Source organism: Heloderma suspectum, chromosome 10 (genome assembly GCF_057233095.1).
Source record: "Heloderma suspectum isolate Gila_16-S chromosome 10, 16-S_ref, whole genome shotgun sequence".
Lineage (NCBI taxonomy): Eukaryota > Metazoa > Chordata > Lepidosauria > Squamata > Helodermatidae > Heloderma > Heloderma suspectum.
The window spans coordinates 34,962,832-34,985,219 of record NC_139467.1 but is presented as its reverse complement, the minus strand read 5'-3'; the positions used below and the strand labels follow the sequence as shown (position 1 = coordinate 34,985,219).

At 47.7% G+C, this 22,388-nt stretch overlaps 1 protein-coding gene across 7 annotated transcripts in view; it reads right to left on the bottom strand.

Annotated features, from left to right (window-relative positions):
• Positions 1-339: 339 nt before the first annotated feature.
• STPG1 (sperm tail PG-rich repeat containing 1) overlaps positions 340-22,388 on the bottom strand; it is a 58,883-nt gene continuing 36,834 nt past the window's right edge. For 5 of the 7 annotated variants that reach the window (XM_084815911.1, XM_084815910.1, XM_084815909.1 and 2 more), the window contains 4 exons: positions 19,598-19,709; positions 17,386-17,557; positions 12,180-12,370; positions 346-725 (listed from right to left, as the gene is read on the bottom strand). In XM_084815911.1, the coding sequence (XP_084672037.1) occupies positions 649-725; positions 12,180-12,370; positions 17,386-17,557; positions 19,598-19,709 (552 nt within the window). In that variant the 3' untranslated portion in view covers positions 346-648. Of the gene's footprint in view, positions 726-12,054; positions 12,371-17,385; positions 17,558-19,597; positions 19,710-22,388 lie in introns of those variants that run through there. The other 2 variants (XM_084815905.1, XM_084815912.1) reach the window with 2 other exon arrangements.

Below are 22,388 nucleotides of genomic sequence, written 5' to 3'. Positions count from 1 at the left end.
CTGCACCTTTAACAGCTGCATGACAACAACTCCTGCTGAAATTCCCTTTTCTAGCCAGCTCTTAAAGGTGCAGGAGCCCTGTTCTCCTTTTCATCTGGCCACCCTATGTGGCAGTGAATTCCAAAAGTTTGTTTTAAGTTGTTAAAAAGTGCTTCCTTTTTGTCTATTCTGATTCTACTGCCAATAAATATCATCGGGTAGCCCCAACTTCTACTACTATGAAAATCTCACTCTGTCCATGTTCTCCACATGCATCATTTTACACACCTCCTGCTCAGTCCTAGCCAATATTTTTTTCCCCAATGCTAGGCTTGACGTGGTGAAAAAGCAAGACCCAGTCATGTTGGGCTTCTTCATTTTTATACATAAATATTGGCATGAACAATCCATTGCCGACTTGATGCCGGCAGTGAAACAACATCCATTTTCAATCCATAACTCTTCTTCTGGCCATGAGACGCAGCACACACAAAACGCAAATGATTTGGTGACCCATTCAAAGGAAATATGGGATTCTAAATGGGTGGGTATTACGATTGTCTTGTTCACAGACAAGTGAATGCAATGTTCTTTTTAACAGAATATTGCAGCACTGGGGGTGGGGGTGGGGATCAGATCAGCCAAACCACCGCTGCCGTATCCGCTGCTTTATAATACTGGCACCCATTTGTTGCTGGTGTTGTAGATGAAGGATTGCTTCCGTGGTATGTGGAGATTGTATGCTCCTAGAATAAGAAACAGACAGAAAAGACTTCAGGGTGGGATTCAGGAATCAGGAGACGCTTTTGATGTTGCTGCTTTGTTTACATCAGGAGTGCAGAAACTCTTTCAGCCAAAGGGCTGAATTCCATTTTGGAGAACCTCTTGGGGGCCGTGTTCCAGAGGCTAGTAGCCTCCTCCACAGCCAGCATGGAAACACAGACTACTAGCCTCTTAGCAGGCTAGTAATTTTAATTTCATATTTCCAAGCTAGTAATTGTTGTGGTCTTATTTAGAAGGCTGTAGATGCTTTGCATGCAGAAAGAAGGATGGAGAACGTGGAGAGCAAGAGATGTAGCCAGTCTAAGGGCGTACAGACTGGGACCAGGGGTGGGGGGTGGCTGGGCATACCTGCACCCTTATCATAGCAAACACATAGGTAGAGATGGCTCTTTTGATTGAGTGGTAGTGTGGTGTAGTGGCTAGAGTGTCTTACTAGACTGGGAAGGCCTTGTTTCAAACCACTCCTTGAATTTCATCATGTGACCTTGGGCCAGTCACCATCTCTCAGCCTCACTTACCTCACAAGGTTGTTGTGAGGGGAGAACCAGTTCTGCTGTGTCCAAAGCTCCCTAGAAGGAGCGCAGGATATAAATGAAGTTAACAGTAAAATTGCAATGGTGATTTATAATAAAACTGTTTTTGTTTTTTTAAGGTGCTATCATTGAAATTGGGGCTGTTGAACCTCTTTCAGCCCAAGGGCCAAATTCAATTTTGGAGAACCTCTCGGGGCCCATTTTCCAGTGGTGGGCGGGGCTGAATGCAAAAGAAGGCGGGGCCAAAACAAAATATGCCTCTCCTAAGGCTGAGTTACTGGCAGTCAGAGCTTTACGCAAAAACATCCTGGTATTTTGGCCTCACCCCTTTTGCCTTTGGCATTGGAATGCAGCCCCTGAGTGCTTCTCCAGAATGGAATGCGGCCCTCAGGCTGAAAGAGGTTCTGCACCCCTGCTCTAAGCTGTGGCAGGATAGCTGCTCTGTGCCTTTGTGCAGTCCACTGGTGACCACAACAGGGATGTTCCCTGACCCAGAAGAGATCAATGCACATATTCTGTGAGTTTGCAATTGGGTTGTGAGGCTCTCAAACTATAGGTTAGGTATTTGGCTGTAGTCGACCACTGCATCAGGCAGCTCTCTTTATAGTGCACGTGAGGCGAAAAGGTTTCTCTGCTGCCCTGCGAGAGAAAGGTGTTTGGGGGGGGGCAGCGGGAATCAGGCTGCAAAGCTCATCTAATGACAGGAAGGAGCTGGCAGGTTGCACGGTTTTATAATTAGGAGAAATATCCCACCTCTGTCAACAGATGAAAATCCTATTTGCATGGAGCTCCAATTAGATTTCTGCGATGGGAAGGGAAGAACTGAATTCCGCCCCACCCCCAGTTCCATACACTTCGAGTCCCTTGCCACCTCTCTCGATCTCCCATCCTTGATTCCTTTTCAGCAGACGGATCCGCTGAGTTTGCTCCTGTCTCTGTTGCACAAGGGTTTGGGAGCCTTCCGGAGCCCCCAGGGAGGTTCTGCCAGAGGGTTCCTGATGTTGCAACGGGGGGGGGGGCGGGAGGAGCGGGCTGACCTTTGTGTTAAAGCACCCTCATGTATCACAAGTGCCATTGCAATGAGCTGGTGTACACCATGTAACGCTCAAGAGCTTGAGTGATATGAGCCAGTCTGTCCCTGGTTAAAATCTCACCACAGCCCTAAACTCAATGAGCAGCTGTTGCCAAGCTACCACCTCTCAGCTTCAGGTCCCCACTGATGACATGGAGCATCTGGATAACTAAAGGACCAGCTCCTTCCCAATGAACCTGCCGGTGTGCTTCAGAAATCAGAGGCGGCCTTGCTCCATGCCCCACCACCAGCTAAGATTCAGTGGGTGGGCATGCAAGATAGGGCCTTCTCTGTGATGGGACCTAAGCTATGGCGCTCCATCGCCCAGGAGAGCCCAGCTGATTCCCTCTTTTTCTTTTCTTTTTCTTTTTTGCTTTTAGGTAAAAACCATGCTGCTTAGACATGTGCTTCATAGTTGGTGATGTATTGTTGTTGCTGTTTCTAAACTGGTCTATTGCTTTTATTGTCTATCGCTCTGCCTATTGGACAGTCTATTGATTCTTTCTATTGATTGTACATCAATTCTATGTCTATTGATTCTACGTCAATTTAATTCTGTCTATTGATTCTACGTCTACTTCTATTGGACTGTCTATTGCTGGTCTATTGCTTTTCTATTGTCTATTGCTTTTATTGTTTATGCCAGGCGTGCAGAATCTCTTTCAGTCGAAGGGCCGCATTCCATTTTGGAGATCTCGGGGGCAGGATTCCAGTGGTGGGCGGGGATGAAGGCAAAAGAGGCCAGGCCAATAAACCAAAAATACCAGGACAGTTTAGCTGAAAGCTCTTCCTGCCAGTAGCTCTCTTTAGGAGAGGCATTTCAACATTTTAGAATGGGGGGAAAAACTGCATAAAAGCGGGGAAAACCCCAGATGATTGGTGCTTGGGAGAAAGGGGTGGGGCCATGGAAGGGGTGGGGCCTTCTGACAAACCCTGGCGGGCTGGACTTGGCCCCTGGGCTTGAGGTTCTGCACCCCTTGTTTATGTCATGTTGCTTATGCTTTCAGGAAAGCTGGTAGCCTCTTTGCATGGCACTCACTAATAATGCTTGTGAATGATGTACCTACAAAAGTGCTATAAAAATTATAAGTATGATTATCATCTCAAAGAAGATAATATGCACAGTGGAGGCTGGTGGCTCCGATGTTAGTGGGGCAGTGAATCTGCTCCGGATTTCAGTCAGAACCAGATAGAACTCTAAAGGAGCTATCCAAGGTGCGGAAGCTGATCCGGGCCAACAAACCAGTTCTAGCCGTTTTGTCTCCCCCAGGAGCTGCTCTTCTGTCATGCGAATGGGTCTTCATGGCCCATTCCTTCCCGACACCAAGCCACCCCATCATACTTTGCATTTACAGCAGGGACCTGTATATTGCTGCTGGGAAAACCCATCTGCTTCTCCAGCTCCTGTGAGGACCGCAGCTAAGCTCGGAGGGAGCAGGGACGCCTGAGGGGGGTGGCTGGTGACGTCCGGGTCCCTGCTAATGAAAAAGTGCCGGTGCTGCTGTTGAGTGAGCGGAACATGCTTCTTGTTCATTGTCTAGCCAGACAATGGATCACACTAGACACGGGTAAGACTCCTGGATCTAAAAGCGCTTTATTGCGCGGCCAGCAAAGCACTCTGTCAACAAGGGGGCAGAGAGCCCCGAGTGTTCAGTGGGGCAAGCTTTTATACAGCGAAATACATCACATATATGGAAGAACTCTAGCCATGCTCTAGTAGATGCATTACTTGGATGCATTCACACAGTCTGTTATCTGGAAAGGGACTGAATGTTCCTTCTTTGGACTGTGGTGGACGCTTGCCAGCTACTGACACTCAGTTACTGCACAAAGTACGATGTTATCAGCCTGCAGCCTGCGGAGGACCTCATCTTCGCTAACAATTCTCAGGGAAACTGCTGACAGGCTGTAATCTGTTTCTCACAAGACTGTGGAGCCAAGACAGGATGACCTAGCGTACAAACATGGAGTAACTCTGGTTCATACTAAACACAAGCACAAGCATCTGTTGGACACCTTAAGCAGATGCCAATGGCACTCTTATAACTGCGTCACCATTCTGGAGTACACGTAAAGCATTAGGGGTGGTTCCACTACGCCACTGGGGCTGGAAAAAGACCCGGCCTAAGGGTGAAGGCGTACAGTACTGCAGCAGATTTATGGAGATTCGGGGCATGGAGGGCATGGGGGGAGATGGCTTTGTGGTAGTATGCTCGTCCCTGAGCCATGGGTGTTCCTTTCACACAGGGAGACGAGCACACGCAGCTCAGGGCGGAGGGCCACTGCAAGGCCCCACCCCCCACCCATTCACACTTACGTGCTTCCCCAACCTGTGCCCGTTGCTTAATTTGAATTCAGAGGTGGTTGGAAGCATTTGCAGGGAAGGACTGACAGGCAGGGGTGGTGAGCCCTCCCCATGCCTGCCAGCTCTTCCCTGCAAATGGCTCTCTGGAAAGCTTTTCCTTGCAGCCAAGCTTCTCCCACGCTTGGAGAAAGAGAAAAACACCTCAGAGATCATGAGTGGATGTCAGCATTTACAGAAAGAAGTGTGTGGGAGAGTTCAGAAGAACAGGAGCACTCAGTTCCCTGGCAGATTTCCATCTTTCACCCTCCAAACTGGCTTCTAGAATTGCAACATTTTTTTTACTCCTGGGCTCCTTGCACACTAGAGATCTCTAGCAGCATGGCAGTATTCCCCCCCCCCCCCACACACACACACAAAATCAGCTGGAAGCAGAATTAAAAAGGAGATTCCACATGGAACTTTATGTAGCACTATTATGATCCAGCATCACCCTTCCCCATGGTTAAGATCTTCTGTAAGGTTAACTCACCAGTAAGTTTCATTTGGTAAAGGTCTCCTGCAACCTTAATTAAAAGTCCCCTCCTTGCAGGTTCTGCTCATTTTATTGCCTCCTGTTTAATGTGGCTCGGGGATTAGTAATTAATTGTCTCAGCTGGTCAGCTTTTCTTCCCACATGGGAGGGGCTATAGTGACAGGTTTCTTAGCATTATTTCCCACTCCACCCCCACTTTTCTTTCCTTTATAATGAAATTGCAATATTTCACTATAAAAGAAAAAATAATGCAAGGAAATCAGTAATTAATCTCTCCTTTGCACAGGGAACAGAGCCTGACTAATTAAGAGGCAGTTCATCATGACTCCCCCAGCAACACTGAACAAGAAGAGACAGAAACCACAAGGAAGCTTTTCATTAAAAGCACAGTGGCCTTTAAAAGCCTTGATAGCTGGCCATGTTGATGCTGCAGATAGATAGACAATAGATTGATGATAGATAGGACTAGTATGGAAGCAACACTGATTAAAGATACAGGAGCACTATCCTTTGCATCTGGCTACCCATGAAAAAACTCACGAAAGAATAGCAATAGTGCAGAAGATGTGGGAATGCTTATTCTGCCTAGACAATTCCAGATACTTCGTAGAAGTACAAATCCTACCAATGATTCATGATTACTTACTGTAAATAATGAGCAAAATTGCTATTGTCTACATCTCAAGCTCTACATTAACCTGTCAGAGGGACTTAGGTTCATATTTCTTATATTGCTTACTTCCTCCAATAAGCCCCAGTCACCGAGGAAAGATCATGTTACAAGTGATGGACATGACTGCCATGAACTGCAGTGAGATTTCGGCCACCCTCAGTTATACATACGGTTGGGTCCAGATTGAGTCATCTGGACCCACTGAAATCAATGGGATTTTAATTAGTCATGCCTAACTCAAGAGTCCTGCCCCATAAGACGGTCTGTTCACACATGAAAGAATATTCAGAACTGGGGTGAAAACAATGGAAAGGACAGGGGGGTTAAGATACAGAGTGCTCTGACGGCTCTTCCACAATCAGGGGGAAGGAGAACCCCAGTTGTACTGGCTCCACACAACACTTGCATATAGTGTTAGACCCCTACTAAAATCCTACCATACCCACATGCAAATCAAAAGGAAAAACAGGAGAAGAATGTGTAAAAGTAAGGAAAAAAACCCAGCGGTGGAAAAAGAATGGGAAGGAATCGCTTGCCAGTTAATGTTGCTGTTATGCATTTCTGCCTTAGCACACCAACAGAAACAGAAACCTTTTTTTAATGTCCGATGTCTTCCTTTTCCTCTGAGCCTGTCCTCATCTTCAGAGGATGAGGCCTGGTCACAGGTTTAATGCCCCTTCCCAAATGACATTAGCATTACTGCATTTGAGCTTTAGCGCAGGAAGGGCTATGTGTTTTGTTTTTTTAAAAAAATCTTAATGATATATGGCGGGATACAAATATTTTAAATAAAATAAAATAAAATAAATAAAGCAACAACTAAGATGGGCTCTAATGTAAAAGCTGGGGATGGGGATGGGGGTGGGGGTGGATATGAGCTTCTCCACACCGGGCTTTTTATCACACAACTTTACCGGGGCTTCTGTTTCCAGATTGTTTATGGGATTAAGATCGGCTCCTTCACACACACTTCTTTTTTTCGGGGGCTGCAAGTTCTATATGTTTCATTATACAGCCACTAGATGGTGCTGCTATTATAGCACAAGTCCCTCTTTCCACTGACAAAATTCAATTTGTTTTTGTTTTTGTTTTTATTACCTCATTATCTCCTTTTCAAAAAAGCTGCAGGAATGGTCAAAAAACATGGGAGAGGTACTGGAGGTTGATGACGTCAGTAACCAATCTCAATAAAAGGATAAAAGCCCTGTGTGGAGAAGGCCATAATGGTGCAAATGTTAAGTGAATCAATGACTCTTTGCCGCTCGATTACTTAGAAGGAGGGTGCTGCAATTTTGTATACATGCCCCTTGGACAACACCGAAAACCAGGTCTGAAAAAAAGGTTGACAGTGGGGGAAATGATGGAATTGTGGCCATGTGTCCTCTTTCACAGTCCTCTATTTGAAGGGCTGCCAGAGGACTGTCCTCTTTTGAACGGCTGCCCTGTCCAATTCCAGTTTAAAGATAAGGAACCCTAAGAGTTGCTGCCCATCCACAGTTGACACCTGGACAGCAAACTCAGCAGGCAGGAACACAGGTCACCTGGACACAGTCTTCTGTACTACAGTGAGACGTACAGTATTTCTAAATTATTTTTCAGTAATTATTTCCACATGTGCATCTATATATCTCAATTAGCACGTGCAAGTTTTATGCAGATTGGTATCTCCTTTCTTCATTTCCTCTCTTTTTGGCTATTCATTAGAGGCCTCCCTAAATGCAATGGGTTAGCAGCAAAGCCATCTGGATCTTCTGTAAAAAAAAAATGAGTGGACAAATCATGCCAGTTTCAGAGAAAAATGGCGAGTGTGGAAGCAGCCTTGTCCCCACAAGGGTTGAAGACCACACTGTGCTTCTTAATCCCCTGCGGCACGGGGATTTTTTTGTTTAGATTTAGCTCGCCCCATCCTGGAGATTCTGGGCAGACAACAAAGCAAAACCCAGCAAGACAGAAAAAAAGAGATTCTATCTGTTTCAGTGCAATTTCCCCACCCTTTCTCCACATAACCTGAGCCCCAGTAGGCCTTGCGATACTTTTGAACAGTGCTCAGGGCTTGGGCTCTGCTGAGTCTGCAGTGGGAGGGAATGCCATAACTGGGTGAAGCTATTTTGAGTGTGAAGATTGTGATAGGGAAAGCCCCAAGGCCGGTGTCAAGCAGAGGCAGGGTTGGGCACCTGCCAAGAGCCCACACCTTGGCAGGAGCCCCCTGACAAGAGCTCCTGGATGTCCTCCTCCTCTTCAGCGCCGCAACCTGCCTGTTCCCTTGCCTCTCGCTCTGGCCCAGACAACGGCGGTGCTGAGAAGGAGCAACAGATGCCCTGGCCAATTTGCTCGCTGCTGCCAAGCAAGGGCGTGGTAGCAGTGATGGGAAAGGCGGCACAGGAGCAGCGGGTGACAATGGCAGTGAGAAAGCGGAATCCCTGAGGGTGGGGGCCCATGGAGGGTGTCTTGCCCAAGAGCCCTCCAAAACCTGGAGCTGGCAGTGTGTGTGTGTGTGTGTGCGCGCGCACATCCGAAGATGCCTTATACAGTGTCAGCAGTCGGTACTGTTGACACTGATGGGCGGAGCTCTCCAGGGGCTCAGGCAGGGGTCTTTCTCAGCCCTAACTGGAGAATCCAGGGGCCGAACCTGGGGCCTTCGGTTGCAAAACAGGTCATTTGCCATGGAGCTACAGCACTTCCAAGCCGAGACCGGCCCTGCAGCTTTAACTGCTCTGAGACTGCAACGTCTTACTCCTGAGCACACAGGCTTGTGCTGGAGTTGCCCATCGGCAGGTGAGTGCAGGTTTTGTGGGCCCTTGGGAAAGACGCCCTCCACAGGCCCCCTCCCTCCGTGAGCCTCCCTTCTCTCCGCCACTGTCGCAGATGCGCTTGCCCCTCCTCCTCTCGCCCATCGGTGCTGCCTTTGGCTTGCTTGACAGGCAGGGAGCCGGTGAGCAAGCCGGCCGGGGTGTCTGCTGCTGCTCCTTCTCACCACCGCCGTTGTCTGGGCCAGAGCGAGAGGCAGGGGAACCGGCAGGAGATAAGGGGGCCCATTCAGGGAGTCCCACTTACTGAGGGAGGGGCCCATTCAGGAGTCTTGCCCAAGGGCCCGGAAAAACCTGGAGCCAGCAGTAGGGAGCGCATCACCATTTTTTAAACACCTCCTGCAAGGCTAAACGTTCAGGAGAGGGCTGGCTGGTGGTGGGGGATGAAAGACAGAACATTAAATACGCTTTGTAACAAAAAGAAAAGAGAGAGAGAGAGAGAAACTTTGGCATATTAAGACTACAGTCCTATACATACTTTGGAAGTAAGACCCATGGAGTTCAACAGGGATTGCTTCTGAGTCAACATGTATAGGGTTACCCCGTAAATCTTAATTTCTCTTACACATCCTTCAGTATCTCAAAGACGGCCTTAGACTGAGGCTTTGTTCATGCACAGAGTTTTTTAAATTAAAAGGCAACTGAGTCAGCAAGCAAAAATCCCCACCCAGGTCGGTTTCCAGCCCTGGCTCATACATTTTTAGCGTGTGTGTTTTTTTCTCTGAAGGAATGATCACAGATGGGGTTGAACTCAAGGAGCCCTTTTGAAAAGGCTAAATGAAATTCCTGCCCATCAGCTGCCTGGCAAGGGTCAAGAGAGGGTCAAGCTCCCAGTGTGATGGGCAGAAGTCTTACCTTCATGCAAGTGGCCTGTGCATGCAGCCACAGCTCTTGGATCAGAGGGGAAATTGGATGCAGGGCCCGTTTGTACATTGGATTCCCAATCCCACCCAGCTGGCTGGGTCCCTGTGCTTGCAAGGCCCCTGTCTGGATTGGAGTGTAGATGTTCCAAAATATATATTTTTGGCTGGTACTTTGTTTTTAAAAGGCCATCTATCACCTTCCACAAGCTTCTGCGGACAGGGCAGGTTAGAGTAAAAAACAAAACTAAAATAAATAAATATGAATACAGCCTTGGGACAGCACCTGGCAATAAACACAGGTAGCTATTAAAGCCACTTCCCAGTTGGGCAAGCCAACCATTGCAGAACTTAAGAATCAGCACTTGTCATCTTCCTTCTCCTCTGACGCTCCATCCGCCCTTCTTACCTCACCACAAGACTTTTTAAAAGATGCCATCGGTTTAAAAGCAGCCAAACAAACACAGCTGTGGCAATGCAAGGAGTTGAAAGATGTTTTTTTCCCAAAGGTGGTTTATTATAGAACTCCCACAACCTGTTTGTTTGTCAAAGGCTATCACACGTAACAGCACAAGAGGTGGAGATGACCAAGTCCTGTAAAATTAATCTCTGGAGGCTGGAGTCCTATAGACACTTGCCTGGGAGTAAGTCCCACTGAACTCGGGTTTAATTCTGAGTAGAGATGAATAAGCAGTTGGGCCCAGTGGAGCAAACCTCCTGAAGTCTGGAGTTGAGATATAGGAGTCCCATTCCCAAGAGGGAGGGAGAGATTCTTTCAAACAAAGGTTCCCACAAGAATTCCCTTTGAAGGAAACCAATATCAGATCTCGTGCCCTGAGGAAGATTTTAATTGAAACACGTCACCAGGCTCTTCATTATTTTCATCCAGCAAGCATAAACCTTTCTGTTTACTACCAGATGAATTCTTGTGGTTCCTATTTTCTGGTGCTTCCCCACACCCTTGCTTCGCACTCATTCCCTCCCAGCTCTGTCCAATTTGCTTAGCTTTCCAAAGCATCACTTTCCCCTTTTCTCAAATGGAAGGTTATATGTTTTTTTAAAGGATGGAGAATTGCGCCCCCAGAATTCCCTGCAATGTTGGAGAGGATCCAAGAGTTGCATGCCATCATCTGCAGTGACTAGGGTGGCCACTTATGAATTGCCAAAAAAGAGGAAATGCAGCATCAAAAAAGAGGGCAAAAGAGGACACAGATCTGTGTAACAGCTGCATATGCCAATTTCTAATATGCATGCCAATTTAGAAATAATTATTATAATTTAAATAGAAATACAGTCCATCTTACCATAGTGTGGAAGACTGTGACCACGAGACCTGTGGGTCTGCCTATTAAGTCTGCTGTCCAGGTGTTCACTCTTGATGTTTTTATGGTTCTTCATCTTCAAACCGGAGTTGGACAAGACAGCCCTTCAAACAGAGGACTGTCCTCTGTAAAACAGGACACATGGCCATCCTACAAGGATTCTGGGATGTGCCCCTGGATTGTGCTGCAATAATGACTGGCCCAAGGCGTTTTGGTGGCTAAAGCAGAACATCTGGACGGCATTCTTCACTCGCATTAATATGGAGCACCATCTGCCACAAAGTTATCCCGGCACAAGCCTCAGTGAAATGAACAAGCAACAGCCTGGTGGATCCTGCTCCAGGGGTCAGATGCTCGGATCTATCTCTGTGTCAGTCCGCAAGGCTGCAACCTGCTCTTAATGGTCATCAAAATCTGCTCCTGGAGGTAACCATCTCACAAGGCCTCATGGTAGACCAGCCTCTGTTTTGACATGGCTAAATGTATAGGTCCAGCATTGAGGACCTAATGCAGGGATGAAGAACCTCTTTCAGCCCAAGGATCAAAATCAAATTTTGGAGAAGCTCTCGGGAGCTACACGCCAGTGGTGGGTGGGACACATGGCAAAAGGGCCCCCCCAAAAACACACACACATGCCCAGCTTGTTTTAACATAAAGCTCTTACTGCAGGTAAATAACCGTTAGGAGAGGCATTCCAACTATTTAGAAAGGGAGTAAAAAAATAACAGCCAGGAAATCAGCATACGATCTGTGGTTAGGGGACAGGGGGTGGGGCCAGTAGAAGGGTGTGTGGCCATTGGGGAACCTTGGATGGCCAGACTGGGCCCCCAGACAGGCCAGATTTGGCTCGTGGGCCTGAGGTTTGGCACCACACTGACTTAATGGGACATTAAAAATCTATCTAGCGGCACTCGGACACAACATCAAACTGTCTTTTGGCATCATGAGCAAAAGCATCCTCAAGTGTCAAGCTACTGCGTTCCCTGTCCTCCCACTTCCACTTCTTTCGCACATGAGAGAAGGAGATTCGAAGCTTCTGTTTCTGATTTATAGTAAAATGTTGTTTATCATTTTGTCCAAGCCCAGCATTACATCTGAATGCAGCCTCTGCCATGGTCTGTTCTATTTATTCTGTTCTAAGCTTGGGCTAAGCATGCTTACTCAAAAGTAAAATCCCAGTAATGTTCAATGAAATTTACTAGTAAGTGAGTGTAGGATTGCAGCTTCATTAAACCATTATTGCCAAATGAAGAAATGTTATACATTCTAAGTGCTATAGAAATATTTAATCATCATCATCATCAACATCTTACCCGGTCCAGGGATTTCTTGGTGGAACTTATCACCTGTCCAGCGACCTGTGTTTGAGACGAATACAGCACTGGAGATGTAATGCTTGGAAGGACCTTCGTAGTCTACAATTTCATACTGGCCAGGCCCAGGTGAAGGGGGAGTTTTGGGACGAGGGGCAGGTGGGGCCGAGAAATTCAAGGTGTACTTTCGCCTAGGAAAAACAAACAGAGATGCTGTGGAAACAGACTTTGGCTTGGAGTGAAATATGGGCAGTTTCAACTTGAGTTGTGGCCTGTGGCCACAATCCAGCACAGTTAAGTGCACTTAAGCCCACTGAGAACCCTGCTGGATTGTGGTTACAGAATTTCCCCAAGTAGAATCTCCTGAAATTGTAGTCAGATTAGACAAGATTAGGCATCAGATTTTTGCTAATGAGTGGGAAATGTATGGTGAGCAGCTCTTTGTAGTCATATGCAAAGCTATCTTCCCTGATGTTATCCCAGGATACCTTGTTTGGGGCTGGTAATGTTCTTGAATGCATTGTCCTGGGCCAATGTATCCCAGGATGCATTGTTCTTGGCTGACTTCTGACATGTATCCCATCTCAATGATCCCTGGAAGACTAGATGTTGAGTTATAAGAGCTTTAAGCTACAATATGTTGACATTTGGGGTCCTGCCCCTTTTGCATCTGGGCCTGCCCACCACTGGAATGTGGCCCCTGAGAGCTTCTCTAAAATGGAATTTGGCCCACGGGCTGAAAGAGGGCCAACACCCCTGCACTAGCAGGTCAATGGCACTGTCAGAGGAGACAGCACTGATTGTCTTTTGAGGCTACGGCAGTGGCTTTCAGACTCTCTACTTTAGGGGAGCTTTCCATGGTGACAGGTTTTACTGAGGAAATTCAGTACGTTGCAGAGGATACCAGGGGAACGTTCCTGAGTGTAGATGCTGTTCTCAAGAGGTCTATAGGGCTTCACTTTCTCACCCTGTGTGAACACAGAATGTGAGCTAGAATGCACCCAACCCTGTTATCGTGTGTCCTCGACCACAGGTTCACATGCACAGGCCTGTGTGCACATCTCCCCAACTGACATACGTTTTTCAGATCTTGGGCTCAGAGGTCCAGTGTGCTATGGGAAGGTTACCCTTTTCAATTATAACAGGGGGGAAATTAGCAATAGATCACAGGCCCAGGTTTACATAAAAAGGATACGTATTTTATTACAAAATTGAGAGAGATGAATGACGATGTACATTTGGCACAAAATAGGTATGAAGGCTATACAAACAGAGTGAGGCTTGGATCTGCAGCTTATTTGATTAACCTAATAAAGAGAGGAAGGCGAGGAGGTATGAGGAGCTGGTGAAACGGAGAAGCAGACAAGCGCAGAGGAACTGAGGAGCTTAGCACCGAATAAGGCAGTGGGAGGGGGTTAAGGAGATAAACCAGGGGTGGGCAACATGCAGGCCGTAGGCTGCATGTGGCCCCCAGTGCCCCCCAGTGTAGCCCCTGCTGCCCCCTTCAACCCAAGAAATCAGTGTTTTGCTGCCAAAATTCAGCAGCAAACCTCTACAGAGGCTTACTAAGGACGGATTTAGCTTGAAAACAAATTTGTCCTTAGTAAACCACTGGGTCCCCCACCCTTTTTTTTCCTGCCTCCACTGCTGTAGCAAGAGTGAGGCCCATGGGGCAGACTGGGGTGGGTGGGGCAAAATTGGCCATTGGGCCTCCCAAAGCTGCCCAACCCTGATGTAAATGGATGCCCAAGAGGCCTAAGTGCAACAGGACAAGTGCTAATGACTGCTGATTGCTTTACTCATAGGGTGGGGAAGGTCTGGTCCTCCAGATGTTTGGATTACAACTCTAATCATCCCTCAGTATTGACCGCAATGGCTGGGGCACCAGGTTGGGGAAGGGTGCGCTGATGCCTGGCCACTGCCCCCACCCCTGCATCTGCCACCTTATGGTAGGGCTGACCCTGGTCCACCTGAAAAGAAGTAAGTGGGTTCTCTTTGAGGGGCTGTCCAGTCCATGTCCGATTTAAAGATAAAGAATCCTCAAAGGGAAAGCAGCAGCCTTGAAATTGCCCATCAGCAGCAGACTGAGCAGAGTCCACAGCTCACCTGGTTACAGGCTTCCCCACTGTGGTGACAGGTACTATATTTCTGTTTACGCTATAGTCATGATTCCTAAATAAGCAGCCATACATATACATAGGGATGTCAGAGAAATCTGCACAGGATTCACAGATTTCTACGAACCTGACCTGTGGATTCCACCGCGGACCAGCTTTTGCCAAGTCATGTGGATTTGGTGTTTTACAGTTCGAGGGATTTGTGCAGATGCACACTTGCGTGAGTGCGCATAAGCGTAAATGCACATTTGCAAAGAGGAATGAAATTCTCATACCTCCCCCCCAAAAAAAAATCCAGTTCTGTCATTGAGTGGACGACAGAATGAAAAGCGCCTGACAATCTGCGAAACACAGATGGAATGGTTAAATAAAATCCGTACATCTCTCTCTATATATATCAACACATGCAAATACTATACGAATCTGTGTTCTTTTTTCTTCTCTTTTTTAGTGATACATTTCCTCTTCTTTGGCAATGTGGAAGTGACCACCCTGCTCCTAAGGAATAATCACTTGCGATCTGAAACATGACAGGAGGCCTTGGCTTTCCAAGTCATTCTGTGTGCCAAAGAACTCCTATGTATCTGCCCGAGAACCTTTATACCTTGCAGCAAAGGATACTGGGGTGTGTTCTAGGGGCCTAGCCCTGGAAGGGAGTCATTGAAATCACCAGTTTGTTCATCTGGAACAAACTGGTGCTGAAATCAATGGCACTGCACCAGCTGTAGTTCTGGCCCTGGAGGCATCCTTCACCTTGACATTAATAGGAGTTGGATTGGCCTCTAAACACTGATAGTTCTGGCATTTTTTGCCAGCATAGATGAATGTTCTTTGCTCATCAGGTTTGATTTACATCTTCTCCAGTCATGTCTGTTTATTGCACACTACCCAGCGCCAGTTCTCCCTCCCTGTTCCTCCACAAAGTCTGCATTAAAAAGACATGAGATGTAGTAAAGATACCCCTGAACGTGTGCAGAGAGCTCCAGGCTCACAATGGTGGAGAGGCAAGCTCTGAGGAGTACATGGGCAAGAATTTAGGGGGTAGATCTTAATCTTATCTCAAGCAAATTGACTTTACTGTTTACAGGACGTCACCATAAAATTGACTGGGTTGAGTAACTAGCTAAAAGTTAGATTTATTGGACCTTGGAGCAGGGGTGGGGGTGAGCAGGGCTTTGTATGGAGGGAAACATGGGTTCCCTACAGATTGGTAAAAGAAAGTGGAAACTCATTTATTACTCACGTTAATGCAAATCTTAATTTGAAGGCAGGACTTTCAAATGTTAGCTCTCTAATCCCTTTTTCCCTCGGCCTTTTTCCCTCAACACCTTATCATAGTGTGCAGCTATGATAAAGAAGGCGCTCCTGGGCATGTGCAGAAGGCCTTTCCACCACTACTGAGTGATCACCATCAGGCTGACACATCTGGGATTAGGGAGAATGGCTTCCCAGGCTATTCCTGGGCAGTGTACCCATCCTAGGGGGTACAGTCCCAATGCAGTCCTTCTTGGCATGTTCAGCATTTAATGGCAGCAGTGCAATTTTACTAACTTGCCAGCACCAGGCGCATCGGAACTGTCACTGCAGAGCTGCTGGGACAGAGTGATATAGTCAATGGCAGTTTTCAACTGTTAATGATTTTAGTCCAGCCTTCCCCATCCTGCTGCCCTCCAGATGTGTTGTACTGCAGCGCCCATCATCCACAGCTGACTGGGGATGGTGGGCATTGCAGCCCAACCCCTCTGGAGGGCACCAGGTTGGGGAAGGCTGCTCTAGTCTCCCTGATTCCGGGGGGGGGGGGGGCTTTTACCCTCAACACCTCTCCTTTCTTAGGTACTAAGCACTGATAATGAACCAACCGATGGGTCTCATGGCATATGGCCCTTCATGTCCTCAAAATATGCTTGAAACTCTCACCCCACCACCCCATGTTCCTTTCTTCTACATCTGTCTGTGCATCTTGCAGAACACCAGAGCGATATTTCCCCCGGGCTCCTTGCAGGAAGAACATTTTGCTGCAAATTATTATTGCTGCGGCTCATTACACCCTCCATGTACATGGCTCTTGACAGAACAAGACAGCCCCAAAGGCCGGTCCTTCCCTAAAGAGCGGAGGGCCCGGCCTCTCATTGAGTCCATCCCGCTCAGTACGGTCTACGTCAGCCTTGGCCAACCTGGTGTGCCTCCACCCCCGATGTGTGGGACTACAACACTGCTGGCTGGGGATGATGGGAGCTGTATTCTAGCACATCTGGAGGACATCAACCACTCAGAGAGCTTCGGCTATGGGGTGGTATAGAAATATAATGAATGAATGAATGAATGAATGAATGAATGAATGAATGAAGTTGAGGGAGGCTCATCTTCATTGACTGGCAGCAACTCTCCAGGCTTTAAGAAAGGGGTCTTACCCAGCTCTACCTGGAGATGCTGGAGGTTGACACTGGGATCTTCTGCATGCAGTGCTGGCTCCAGGTTTTTCAGGGCCCTTGGGCAAGACACCCTCCGTGGGGCCCCTCCCTCAGGGAGTCTCCCTTCTCACTGCCATGGTCGCCCGCTGCTCTCGCTCCTCCTCCTCCTCTCTCTCATCATTGCTTCCACTTGCTTGCTGGACAGGCCGAGAGCCAGTGAGCAAGGAGGCATCTCCTGCTCCTCCTTCTCACCACCACCATCCTCTGGGCCAGAGCGAGAGGCAGGTGAACAAGCAGGTTGTGGTGATGAAGAGGAGGAGCAACTCCAGGGGGCTGTCGTCAGTGGGCCCTGCTGGGGTGTGGGCCCTTGGCAGGTGCCCGACTGAGCCTACCCTTGACGCTAGCCTTGCCGGCATCTAAAGTGTGTGCTTTCCCACTGAGCTACAGCCCTTCCACGCCCTAAATTGATTTTCTTTCCCCCTCCACCACTACCCTTAATGTCATCTGATGGCGAGGGCCTCAGCTCTTTAAAGTGCTGAGCCTGGCTGTTTTCTATTCTAAGCACTTTGCGACCCACGCTTCTGTCTCGTTTCTGAGTGCGTGGACTCATCTTCTACTTAGGACAGGGAGTTGGCGAGGCTAACTGAATTCCTTGGAAAAGTGCAGTTCAGAACTCACAGGCCAGGGAACCTTCTGGATGCTGCAACAGGGGTCTCAGCTGGCTGCTGATAGGCTGCAGGCCCCGGGCTCAGCGTCTCCGGCTTGGTCTCACGACTTGTTCTGGATCTGAAGCAGGAGACCAGCACTGCAGGCGACTGCCGTACCAGGGAATCATTAATTTGGTAATGGCCTGCAGTTTAAAAAGAAAAACAGAAATGTGGAAAGGCCAGCAGCAGAATTGACGTCACCCTTTTACATTCTAGTTCCAGTGGAATGAAATGAATGTTTGAGAGTCCATTACGGAGAATAAGGGTATAGAACTTCAGACCCAGGGCCCAAATCCGGCCTGCCTGGGGGCCCCATCCAGCCTTCCCAGAAGGCCACAATCCCTTCCTCTAACCTCACCCCCTTTACTCTGACCACGGATCTTTTGGTGATTCCCCAGTTTATGTGCAGTTTCCCCCCCATTCTCAGAGGCAGAAATGCCTCTCCGAAGGCTTAGTCACTGGGAATAAGAGCTTTAAGCTACAATATGTTGGCATTTTGGCCCCGCCCCTTTTGCATTCAGCTCCGCCCACCACTGGAATGTGGCCCCCAAGAGCTTCTCTGAAATGGAATTTGGCCCTCGGGCTGAAAGTGGTTCAGCACCCCTGAGTTAGGACAACCTCTCCCAACCTGGTGCCCTCCGGATGTGTTGGCTTACAACTCCCATCATCCCAGCCAGCATTAGGCCATACCGGCTGGATGATGAAGAGTTGTAGTCTAACAACTCAGAAGGGGACCAGGTTGGGTGAGGCCGAGGTAGAATAAGACAAAAGAATGAAATGGTTCAGCATCAGTGGAGGCGTCCAATCATCCAATGCAGGGCAGGGGGGGCAATGGGGGTGATCCCTGTCTCCCCATCCTCCCACCCTGCAGATTTCATTTATTTCATTTATTATATTTCTATACCACCCCATAGCCAAAGCTCTCTAGGTAGTTCACAAAAATTAAAAACCATTAAAATACATTATATAAAATATAAAATCATTCATGTATGACACAGAACAAATAACATACGCAACAACAACATATATCTAAAAGAATTTAAAACCATCAGCCAGAGACAATCACGAGCCTCATTATACTCTGCCAAATGCCTGGGAAAAGAGGGCAGTTTGAACCTGGGGCCAAAAAGATAATGATGTTGGTGCCAGGCAGGCCTCATCAGGGAGATTATTCTATAAATGGGGAGCCACCACCGAGAAGGCCTTTTCCTGGCCTTTCTGGTCTCCTCCCCTCCCTGTCCATCAGAATGCCCCTTTCCTCCTCTTCCGAGGTTGCTTTTATGACCTTGGAGGGCGGCTGGTGCGGTTCTTTCCATAGCCGCTACGATGGGCAAGGGAGGGAGCAAATCTCCAACTTTGCTGCCTCCAACCTCAGAAGGGAACTCCAAACAATCACTTGCCCAAGGACCGTGGGATTGCTCTCCTAGATTATGGAATGCTAAAGGCTGCTGAACTTTCAGTGAGAATAAACAAGCCGTGTTTTGCAGATAACTGCTTTGGGTTTCTAAATGGCCTAGTTGCCCATGGTGAATTAAGAATTGTGTCCAGGCTATTTGGTAGGAAAACATCTATAAAATGGAAGGAATTCGGTGCTCCCCCCACCCCACCAGCGTCCAGGACATTGATATGTCTCAAATGAAATGTGGCCAGGTGAGCAAGTAATATGTTTTGTGTATAAGTAGGGTGGCCACTTACGCATCACCAAAAAAAGAAGAAAGAGGAGACAGATTTGTATAAAATTGGCACTTGCTAATTATACGTATATCTGCTAAATTTAGAAACAATTACAGTAATTTAAATAGAAATGCAACCCATCTCAATATGGTGTGGAAGACAGTGACCAGGTGACCTGTGAGCCTGCCTGTTCCACCTGCTGTCCAGGTGTGAAGTGTGGATAGGCATCTTCAAGGCCCCTCCTGCTTTCCCTTCTTATGATTCTATCTCTAGCCAGACTTGGACTGAACGGCCCTTCAAACAGAGGATCCCTTCAAACAGAGGACTGTCCTCTGTAACCTAGGACCCATTGGCACCCTATGTATCAGCCTGGCTTATACACCTGCCGGGGAGGGGGAATGAAACCCATTCTTCACATTATGCATTTGATTTCTCGCACGCCTTTGGGAGCTACAAAAAGAAAAAAAAGCTCCTTTGCAAGGGCAGAGCATTAAGAGCTGCTTACTCACACGGAGACGGCATATGCTCCTTGCAGTCGAGTGACAACTCTCGTTTAGTTCTGGATGAAAACACCGACGTGGCACCAACGTTGTGGCTTTGCTTGCAGAAGTCCATCGAGACCTGTGAATAAAAATGAGTGTTTTGCAAAACAAACTCACTTTTTTAGTGGTGGCCACTTCAGTGAAAGCTTTTAAAAAATGAATAAATCAGATACACATCTGCCTTCTTCTAACACAAAAGCATTTGCCTCACCGTCAACCAGCCTGAATGATTGCAGAACATGAGCCAAATCTGGCCGGTGGATGGTGCGTGAACACTGTTGTTGTAAAATATATGTCAGGAACCACCTAGGTGATTGCCCAGTAGCCGACTTAGACAATCCACCCCTGGCCCTTGGACACAACTGGGTAAAAATGTCTCCTGTACAGCCCATTTTGAAATCGGGTATTCTACCATTTTGTGTAAGTACAGAATCTGGTATGGGGGACAGGTCAGAAGCTAGCATTTTGTGAATCTCAGCATTTTCTTTTCTAAAGGATATTTCTAGTCCTTATGACTGTACCGATGGGTGTGAAAGTGTATGGGCAATGCCTCATGAACTCAGGCTTTTCTTGGTATGGAATTCTTTTTTCTTTTTTGTTTCCTTTCCAGTCTACACAGCCCTGTATGTTAGTGAGTGCAAACAGGCAGTTTATTATGTTAAGGCAGGGGTGGGGTAACTGTGGCCTTCTAGGTGTTGTTGGAATACAACTCCCATCATCCCCAACCACTATCTGTGCTGGCTGGTGTTGATGGGAGTTGAAGTCCCACAACAGCTAGACTGCCACAGCTCCCCCAGCCCTGTGTAAAGGGCTCACTGTCCTACACTAAGGCTGCCACCCTATGCACATGTAACTGGGAGTAACTCCAAATGAAGTCAATGGAGGTTACTTCTGAGTAGACATGTGTAGGGTTGCAGTGTAAGTGACTTGTGCATGTACCTGAAGGAAGGGCGAAACCTCCTGGTTTCACTCTCTAATGAATTCTTTTTAGAAGCTGAGTTATGGTTTCTAATTCGTGAATGACTGGGACACCAATTCATCATTCAAATGAATCATACTTAGGTCCTCACACACCATTGACATAACTGGAACGTAAGGACCTAGAGCTGGGTTGGGCAGCTTGTGGCCCTCCGGATGTTTTGGCCTGCAACTCCCATAATCCCTCACCATTGGCTATGCTGCCTGGGGTTGACGGGAGTTGTAGTGTAACACATCTGGAGGACACCGGGTTGGGGGAGGCGAATCTAGAGTCTGCTGAGGCTGTAGTGCGCACCAGTGACATTGTTAACCCTTGCCAGAGGAGAAACACCGTCAAGTAAGCCTGACCTGTCCCAGTCTGGTCTAAAACAGATCCAGGGATCTGCACCACCAAATTACCCAGCCAGCCACATCTAGGATTACCAGATTTTAGCCCATCCCTAACCTGCCTGTAAGCAATAGTGACAGTATTTGAGGATCCCTCTTTTAACCATTACCTCATTTTTCATCCTACCCTTCTCACAACTTGTAATTCATTTAATTTTTAGCTAAAACTGATTTTTCATCTTAAGGCCTAGCATTGAAGTCCTAAAGTAGATCACCTGTTATATTTCTGTCTCTGTCTTTTTTTATTTATTTATTGTGTCCAGAGTACCAGTTGCAAACCTGGTCCCTCAGTGTCTTCCTACCATGTCTCCCTTGCCTGTGGCCACACATTCTTGAGCTTGTCTTCCTTTTAAATGGATTGTTTCCTGTTTGGCTTCTCAAAAGGTTACGCATTATCTCCAAGAGTAAGTCATGGGTTAGTGATTACCTCAAGAAGATTCTTCCCAGAAGAAATCCTATTTATAATATTAAACATAACCTAATGTTTTGTATTGGGGTGTAGATGACAGACAGTAATAATGACCTGCAAAGTAGGGAATAGCTCTGGGGTGCAGGGGAGAGACACACACAGGCATGTGCTCAGGGTTAACTCCCTTTGCTTGAGTGTCATAATAATGAAGAGCTGGTGCCGCCAGTCAGATGCCTTAGACTTTCACCAGGCACAATAAGGCCAAGGCATCACCAAAGAGGCTTTGAAATGCTACAAGGATACAGTTCTAATCTAATGTATTTCTTGGCACCTTTATTTTAAATCAGTGGGGGAGCTTCTTGGATGAAAATATGGATCCAGGCTGCTGTCAAGCGTAGGCATGGTCGGGCAGCTGCCAAGGGCCCACATCTCAGCCAGGGGCCCACTGACAAGAGCCCCCTGGAGTTGCTCCTCCTCTTCACCACTGCAACCTGCTTTCCCGTTTCCCCCCTGCCCCTCGCTCTGGCCCAGACAACAGTGGTGGTGAGAAGGAGGAGCAGGAGATGCTTCGGCCTACTGGCTCCCTGGCTCTCTGCCTGCCAGGCAAGCAAGTGACAGCAGTGATGAGGAAGAGGAGGAGGAGGCGCAAGAGCAGCTAGTGACCATGGCAATGAAGGGTAGACTCAGTGAGGGAGGGGGCCCATTAAGGGTGTCTTGCCCAAGGTCCCACAAAACCTGGAGCCTGCACTGATAGGCATGCTGGGGAATGGGGTGTCGATGTCTCACAGTTCCGACTGAAAGGAATCTCATCCCAAATGCAGTGGAAATGACCTCTTTGGGGGCTGAGGGGCACAGCTGTGGCATTACCTAGCAAAGAGAGCTGTAACAAAAAAGCATCAAATAGCTCCTGTATCTTACTACTTGAAAGCAGTTCTTTTCCTTGCAGGGCAGGCAGACCTGTGAGCAAAGGGGCGCCTGGAAGGG